General features: G+C 34.3%; 1 protein-coding gene across 1 annotated transcript in view; it reads left to right on the plus strand.

Moving 5' to 3' along the window:
- LOC143024470 (limbic system-associated membrane protein-like) overlaps positions 1 to 10,000 on the plus strand; it is a 172,720-nt gene that overhangs the window by 73,610 nt on the left and 89,110 nt on the right. Inside the window, exon 3 of the mRNA XM_076183278.1 lies at positions 8,380 to 8,514. Within this exon, the coding sequence (XP_076039393.1) occupies positions 8,380 to 8,514 (135 nt within the window). The remainder of the gene's footprint in view (positions 1 to 8,379; positions 8,515 to 10,000) is intronic.

A 10,000-nucleotide genomic window follows, 5' to 3' on the forward strand; every position in this document is an offset into this window, starting at 1 on the left:
TTTCATCATTATGATAACTGCTCTCACTTAATTTTTTCTTATTTCTCCTCCATTTTCCTCATGCATCACTGTCATTTTCTTAGTGCTTCCCATTGCATCTACTTTTTCCTCGCAATAGTACTCCACATTTAGTAACTTCACAAAATACTCTGGCCATCCTCCTCTTACTGCCATCTCTTACATTATCATCTCTTCATTTGCACCTTTTACCTTTTCTACTTGTTTCGCCTCATCTGTTAATTTTCTTTTATTTTTTGTTACTTTAAAAAAATTCTGTCATGTACTGGTATATATATATATATATATATATATCTATATATATATATATATATATATATATATATATATATATATATATATATGAATGAAATTCTAATAGATTGTCTTTTAAAAAAATTACCGTTAAAATATTTGTACTTTGATATATTCTTTTTATAATTTTCATGAAAACGACAAAAATAGCGTTATGAATTAAACCTTTAGTTATTTTTATGTTTGTTTTCATGTTCATATGACATGTTCTACTTCTTTTATGTACTTGTTGATCATTATCTTTTATTTCAACACTAGAGCAGCATAGAACACACGCAAAGCTCATAGCAAACTTATTTGTTCCTCCATTAAAGAACTGTGACACAAACAAGATCACTACAAGCACCGATTTTACGTTAATTATTGTACTTCATTTAGTAATGGGTTTATACAATCTACTTTATAATCTAAAGAAGATATATATGTATAATGGATGGAGAAAGCTGTATATATCAACTTTATCCGGCACCAAATATCAAGTTGGTAATATTATGCTTGCAAATATCAAGAGTACTTTATTCAGGTATTGCTTTTGGCATAGACTGAGATTTTATCGGCCACGGTCAACACTTTTTATTCCACTGATGTTAGAGAAATCAAAGCTAAAATATTCAGTTTGCTGTGAATATATTATATCATATACAATTCATTTACATTAATTAAAAGTCCAACCTAAATTAGGATTTTTCGGTTCGCCCCAATAATTTCTATTGATAATTACGTTTTCAAAAATCAAATTTAAGTAATAAAATAATTTAAAACCGTACTCTGAACGCTTTATTACCAAATAAAGAATAACTGAGATTAATTTATACCTTGGTTTATACATCACTAGACAGTTTTACGTTAAGAAAAAACAGATAACAACGGCTTCGAAAACGTAAAGATAGTTTACACAAGGATATTATCAGAGTCTGTATCTCTGGTTTTAGTGTGTAGGGAACGAGGAAAGATTTCTTTAGTAGATGGTCGAGAGAAGACTCAGATCCTTGGGTTTTGAAAAGCGAGTCCGAAATACACTACACTGGAAACTGTGAATACGATAGCACAGGAAAACAAAACACTTAGATGTAAACCATTATGAAGGATGCACGCGAAGCAAGGAAGAAAGGAATAGTAAAATAACTATGCGCTCAAGGTAAATTACTCTCTCAATTCATTTAATAGTATTGACGACTTACACATCTGTTCTGTCTAATATCAGGTGATTTTAGTCGTCCAAGGGAGACAATCTTCAGCAGTAATCGTATCAAATCTATACTGATTAACCCTTTCACAGTTATATTTTTGTTCTAGCTCCTAAAATGCTAATGCTACGTAAATTTGATGTTAATATTTCAGAGTTTATTGTAAGCATTCTTTTATAACTTGAGACTGGTATTCCTCACATCTGCTACCCTCCTTAAATCTAATGTATTACATATATGACTCCTTTCTTGGTGTGGTGTTACCTCAAGGGAGAGAGATGCTGGCTATTGCCTATGAAATATTGTTTCAAACGACCTCTTCCCGTGTAGGAAAAGGGTCAAATCAACTTCAGTCATTTACTTAATTATCAAAAGAAACACCATTGGTGGACTGATCCTTTGCTAGCTTTGCGTTTTGGTTGTTAGAACTTTATCAAGTACGCACAAACATTCCATTATTGTTGACATTAAATAGCTTTATGGATGGGGATGATAGATAGTAACGAACATGGGCTTTATCAAGTACGCACAAATGTTTCATTATTGTTGACATAATAAATTTATGGATGTGGGTGATAGTAACAAAAATGGAGCTGCCTTATGGTCTCTTGGAGTCTCTTGCATTCGTATCCTCTTATTTGTTCTAGTTGTTGCCATGTGTTTTCATTCAGGTAATGAACTCCTTTGCTGAACATGAGGGTTGATGCAAAGGGTCAATACATGACTCAGCAAATATCTGTTTAGTTTTTATATGAAAATGAAAATACACTATATACTGCTGTTATGAGCATGAGTGAGATTTTAAACGTAGATCGTGGTGCTAAGTATCTTTCTAAATATATCAGTTCAAATCAACTTCACTGTGTGAACTGTTTCTTTCGTCAATGAAACTACCTGGCACCAGGAAGAACAAGTTTAATGGGAATACAACAAGATACTAAAAAAAATGAAAAACAAACAAATCCAAGACCGCATTCACTTGGTTAATCTGTAGACAACCCACATACCCAGTATCTCACTGTGGACAAACTGACGATTAAGACGTTGTAATTGCCTGATAAGTACTTCGTGAAACGTGAGTTTGACAACAGAAATTCTGTTAACAAATCTACGTAGTTAGGGTGACCGCCACTTACTCTGATTGAGCCATTAGCTAAAGATACAGGTTTCAACTCCAGTGGAGCCACAGTTGTGAACGAACACGTTTGCTGGGGATATAAATAGCTCCAAATCATGTGACCACATTCACAAAGGCAATTACATGATAATGAGCCTGAACAAGGAGAGTAGGCCCAGGGAGGGAGCTCATAATTGTGTGTTTCTAGTGCTCTTTATTTTGTTTAATACTGGAATTTATTGAAATTCATAAAAAAGATTATAATAAAACTTATTTTTGAATGGCTTAACACTCAATCTAGAGCCAGACCTCAACCGAATCAGTTGTTTGAATTTCTCAAAGAGAAAATCTATAATCAAATTTATCAAGTGAAGGTTTATTAATTTAGACTTCACTTCGTTTAAAATATTTTGTTTACCCAAACATAACTTGTGTTAGCTAACACACTTTCCATGAAATAAATCTTTCATTCAGAGACATTTGAATTATTCTAACTACACGACAATACTTTACAATAACTTCCAGCAGAATAATAACTTTATAGGTTGCACCTTGAGGCTCATAGAGAGATCTAATATGGAATGATAATGAACTATTCAATATGAAAAGTTAAAAGGAACTAATTGATAATAAAAGTTTGTCCATATATCTTAATGAAATTTCCTTGTCTTTTCTTAAATGAAAAATTTAATACATCGTTTTTATATGTCTCTGTATGAATTACTGTTTACATGTGCTATGTAGTTTTTCTTACTGTTTCTCTAAGCAAGCTGAACTCCAAACCATCCAGCTTCGTAAAACTTTAGCATCTGGCACTGCAGTGTAGTGTTTCTCCATCTCTATTCTCATCTTCAAAATAATAATAATGATGATGATGATGATGATGGTGATGATGATGATGATGATGATGATGATGATGATGATGATGATGATGATGATGATGATGATGATGATGATGATGATGATGATGATGATGATGATGATGATGATGATGATGATGATGATGATACATACATACACATACCAAGGCTTTTTCCCCCTTACCAGGGAGGTAGCCAAAAAGGACAAGGCATAAAATCATTCCCACCCATTCCATCCCCAAAAACACTCCACACCCCTTCACCCTCCCTCCCATCTTAGCACCTTCTAGATGACGGGTCATCCCTGCACCCTGTCCACTGCCCTGGGTCAGAAGCAGTGTCGCAGGACACAGCACATCCACAACAAGGCCGCTTCATTAAATCGGCGACCCCCCCCCCCTCTCCGTCTCCCCATATAAAGGAGAGGACGGGGAGAAATCCCTTCAGGCTCCGTCAAAATTTTTGCTCACACACACTACCTCACCCCCCATTCCCCCGTCCATTCCACCTCATGCATCACAACATTTTCCGTATACAACCATTCTCCATTCACCCCTGTCTTCTGTCCTCTCCCGTCCTTCCTCAACAGACATTCCCCTCTTCCCCAAAGCCCCCTTCACCCCATCCATCCATCTCATCCTAGGACGTCCCCTCATGTTCACTCTCTCCACATCTGCCTTCCATACCTCCTTTACTAGTCTTTCTTCACTCATTCTTTCCATGTGTCCAAACCATCCTAATACTCTTTCATCAACCCTATCTCCCAGCTCCCTTTCCACCCCTGTTCTCCTCCTCACCTCCTCATTTCTCACTCTATCAACCCTAGTAACCTCCATCATACTTCTCAGACACTTCATCTCAAACACATTCAAGTTCCTTCTCTCTTCCTCTCTTATGTTCCATGTTTCTGCTCCATACAGTGCTATTGGCACAATCACTCCTTCATACAGTCTCCTCTTAGCATCCATTCCCAAATTTCTATTCCTCATTACACTTTTTAAACCACCAAGGCATTTACCCGCTTCTCTCAATCTACATTCTACCTCCACCTTCACTCCACCTTTTCCTGCCACATTTGCACCCAAAAATCTAAAACTATCCACTTCCTCCAGTTGCTCTCCCTTAATGCTCACTTCCAGATTACTGCCACTTTCACCCCTTGTACATCTCATCACCTTACTTTTACCCACATTTATCTTTAGCTTTCTTCTATCACACACTCTCCCAAACTTTGTCACCAACTTCCTCAATCCCTCCTCCGATCCTGCCACAAGCGCAGTGTCGTCCGCAAACAACAGCTGGCTCACCTCCCACTTTTCTCCATTTTCCTTAACCATCTCCAATCCCTTGCCCACTACCCTTGCATTAATCTCTCGCACCACCACATCCATGTATAAGTTGAACAGCCAGGGTGACATAATGCATCCCTGACGAAGTCCCACCTTTACCTCAAACCACTCACTCTCTCCATTTCTAATCCTGACACAAGCTCTACTACTCTCATAATAATAATAATAATAATAATAATAATAATAATAATAATAATAATAATAATAATAATAATAATAATAATAATAATAATAATAATAATAATAATAATAATAATAATAATAATAATAATAATAATAATAATAATAATAATAATAATAATAATAATAATAATAATAATAATGATAATGATAATAATAATAATAGTAATGATAATAATAATAATAATAATAATAATAATAATAATAATAATAATAATAATAATAATAATAATAATAATAATAATAATAATAATAATAATAATAATAATAATAATAATAATAATAATAATAATAATAATAATAATAATAATGATAATAATAATAATAATAATAATAATAATAATAATAATAATAATAATAATAATAATAATAATAATAATAATAATAATAATAATAATAATAATAATAATAATAATAATAATAATAATAATAATAATAATAATAATAATGATAATGATAATAATAATAATAATAATAGTAATAGTAATAGTAACAACAACAACAATAAAAAAGAAAAAGAAATAATAGATACTTTCTTCTTTTCCTAGGCCACGCTTCATCTATTTTCTGTTCAAATATCATTTTGAAGAGTCAACATGTATATATATGCTCTAGATTTTTTTTTAATGCCAACTTTTTATGACATGGATTCATGAAACTACTCTTTTACTTTTCACCTTTCCTATCACTTTATTTTGAATTCATACAATCATTTCTATTCTCTTTGCAACGGTAATTTATCGGTCGTTTTCTTAATAATTTTATTGGTTTTTGATGTATGTAAAATAGAACAGTCAAATGAACCACGATGAAATAATCTTAACCAAAGTGCAGCAACTCCTACGAAAACTAGGCAGCTCATATACATAGTGTCTCCACGAGCATCCCTGCTTGTATTCCAGTAAAAAAAAAAAAAATCTTTAAAAATGAGATGAGAGGATAGGTGTCTTGTCGCGTAGATACAATAGTGTCTTATTTGATTTTCTTTTTTTACTTGGCAGACACAAGATGTTATCGTTTTTACCATTTCAATGAAAATGGAAAATCGGTACTTGTCTGTATATGATGACAATCGTGGTTACTCAAGTAGATTTCCAAGTAAACCAAGAATAACATCAAAGCTTTATTTTCGACGGTGATAACGATAACATTGATATGCAATGACAACGAGAATGATAATGATAAAGCTGATATCATGGACGATGATCAATATAATTACAACTATAATATCGAAAAATATGTGGAGAATAATGATTACATACATGACGATGTCAACAGACATCTTCTGATGGAAACCTTTCATTATTTATCTCTTGTCTTCACTTCTCTTTCCAACTCCTCAGTCTACTTCTCCTACTCCTCTTTTTCGTCTTCCTCCTCTTTTTTCTTCTCTTATTCTAACCCTACTATCTTCATTTCTTTTCTTTTTCATTCTTGTTTTGTCTCGCTACTCTTTTGATTCACTTTCCTACTTTAAAGAAAATAACATTTTAATATCTTATTAAACAAAAGTTCGTGAAACATGCATTGCAGTTTCCGTAGAATTCTAAAGCTAATCAATTTGCTCAGAAATGTGCATGTTCAAAATATATAGCCATACTAATATTGTTTGTTGTACTGCTATGTTCACAGCTTATCTTTTACATTATTAATAAACACAATGCTCGATGGTACAAAATAGCTGGAATAACAGGTTTGTGTACTGGAAACGTTTCCCTGAAAAACGAGCTTTATAAATGCTGTAAAGTGAATGTAACTTATTATTACACATTACTTTAAACCGGCTAGATAGATATCTAAAAGTGATGGTATGTTCTTAATTTCTATGTTTTGTGCAATTATTGGTAATTCCAGGCAGCTTAATTTCTTCTCTATTGCATTTTCCAGACCACCAGTAATTTCTATTGTCACCAACATATTGTGTTTTCCCATCGTTTGCATCAACATCACTATTATCACTATCATTGCCAAACCAACTATATCATTATCTGCACTATTATCTTCACCATAAGCATTTTCACCACCATGGTCGTAGATGTAATAATCATCTTTGTCATGGTCCGTGTCCTAATCACGACTACCACAACCATGTCTACCGTTGCCATATAAATAATCTCTACCAGTTTGACCAAGGTATACTATAGGCATAAGCTGGGTCACTTAAGAAGAAAAATTCCAACCCTGGTCGTACTAAAGCTAATATGGAAGTGTACTTGTTAGCCAATAGGTTTTAGGCTAGTTCTGGGTGAGTGGTTTTGGGAGATTAGTTCCCAGTCCAGACTTACGAAGCTAACTTATATCTTCCAGGCACATAAGTTACTTCTGTTTAACTTTTCTGGAAAACTACAGGAATATTTATCTATCTGAGATTATTACTTTGGATTATAGATCCTAGGAAAACAGTTACATCCGAATGAATGTTGACGCAAAGCTTAATCTTTGTGACATAAGGATTACTATCAATACTATCATACCTCCATGATTCCTCAAAACATGTGATTACTATAAGAAATTGTGGGTTAGGTACAGCAGCATCGTCCCTACAATGAAACATCAAAGCTCACCAAGTCAATTCATTCGGTTAATCGATGGTTATTGATTCATTTTTCCACTAGAATGGTCACACATTTAGAAAATATTTGCAACGTTGCCAAAACAATAGCCGAAATCATGAAAGTAAACATGGTTTTTGCCGTTTTCGTTTGTGTTTGACCAATTTATTGCCGGCAATACCAACAGCCATTGTGGGAAAATTCAACAATGCTCCCATTGATGTCTTCTTTGATGTGGGTACCATTAGCATTAAGCTTGTTCTCCTTTTTTGGGATAACGTAGATTATATACACACATACACAAATACACACACACACAAACACACACACACACACACACACACACACACACACACACACACACACACACACACACACACACACACACACACACACACACACACACACACACACACACACACACACACACACACACACACACACACACACACACACACACACACACACACACACACACACACACACACACACACACACACACACACACACACACACACACACACACACACACACACACACACACACACACACACACACACACACACACACACACACACACACACACACACACACACACACACACACACACAAATGTAGCTTTCTTTATCTCTCTCCCTCGTTTTAGACTAAAATTCTTCACCCGAGTTGAAGACTTTTTGTAGTGACTTGGGACATATACATACTTTATCCTGGCTGCAAACATTTTATTTCAACTGTTGTAATGGCTGCCTGACCTGATCCTTACCCTTGCACACACTTGTGATGATTAAATTTTTATTCTCGTGTATTTGTATTTTACAGTTATCTACGGGCACTGGAGTCTTGTCTCATTTCGTCAACTTGCACGTGGCAGTACCACGCGCCTCGATACTTGTCCGTGGGGATTACCACGTGCAGGCTGGGTCCACGATCACCCTCGTCTGCGTCGTCGAGCAAGTAGGTGACACGATTTCCTATTGGCTTTTGAATGATATGTAGTCACTTACCTTCCAGTCAATCCTGATTCTGTCTTCTTTTGGGCGTTTTGATACTTCCGTACCAATAGAGTTTATTATAACCTGTGCTATGTTTATGTGATAATGAAAGCACTAGCAGTTTCATGCTGAATAAAGCTGTCAACTTAATTTGTCAACAGATATCTGGTCTTTATTCATACAGTTGTCGGCAGACAGTGAAGGAAAAAATTCTTGTTTGTTCTGCTTAGTAACAAGCAGGCTGAATTAGTCTTCATTAACGTCCAGTCCATATGTACTTTGTATATCATTTCGTATAAGACACTAACTTTCCTTTTATTCCAAATAAGCTTTAATTTGTGCTTAAATCTGTTTTTTTTTGTACTACAGGTTAAGTAATCATTTATGTGTACCGTTTGGAAAATAATTCTTTATACAGTGAATTTTAACATCTGTTATACATCTCTGTTTTACTTGTGTGTTATTTATTCCTATATTTATAAACTTAATGGAAGGCATTGATAAAGGGAAGAAATAATGTTTTCTTTCTACTTTATTTCTATGGGCCACATGTTTCGTCGTTACTTGCGGCGAAGGTCTTGAGGATGGCTGTTCGAATCCTGCCACCGGCAAAATTTAACCAAGGGCATGGTCCATTAAATTCCACACTAAAAATTCCTCTGTAAAGGGCAGCTTCCTCTGTAAGGGGCACCATCCTAGTCTTCCTATGGTAGGAGTTAGTGACGTTAGACCTTATCATCATCATCATGTTCTCCACAATCCTACTGCTGTGTGTTTAACCTCAATAATGTAAAGGGAGACAGGGACAGTTCATAATCCTCGACATACTAAGATAAGAGGGACAACTAAATGAGTTTTCGACGAGTGAAGGACGAATGTATTGTGTTTATGTTTTGACACGTCTACCCCATTATAAAGAGAAAAAAAAGAAATAGCATATAAATTAATATATTTCCTTTGCGCTTGTCATACGCTTTAAAGACTTCACATTTTCGAAAGGAATTAATTATGAAGAAATAGTCAATAATCACTTTTGGAATTTATTTGATATCAAGCCTTGACTCTAGTCCCGAATGTCGGATTAGAGCCAATATTTTTGTTCCATCCTCGTGTAAAAACGTAATGACGTAATTGAACATAACGAATAATACTAATCACCAAGATTAATGAATAAACCAATATTGCATGACAATCTTATATTACTCCCAAATATATTTAGCATATTCTCCCCTTGGAGACGCAAATTGAATCGGCGAGTTAATGATTGCCTTTATTGATTACGTAATGAAAGAAGCACCACTTTCATGATGAAATTAGGGTTTTGATTAGAGCGTGCGTACAAATATATATATATATATTTATATATATATATATATATATTTATATATATACATATATATATATACATACGCACACACACATATATATATATATATATGTATATGTAT

Source organism: Oratosquilla oratoria, chromosome 4 (genome assembly GCF_046742065.1).
Source record: "Oratosquilla oratoria isolate Oo_2021 chromosome 4, ASM4674206v1, whole genome shotgun sequence".
Lineage (NCBI taxonomy): Eukaryota > Metazoa > Arthropoda > Malacostraca > Stomatopoda > Squillidae > Oratosquilla > Oratosquilla oratoria.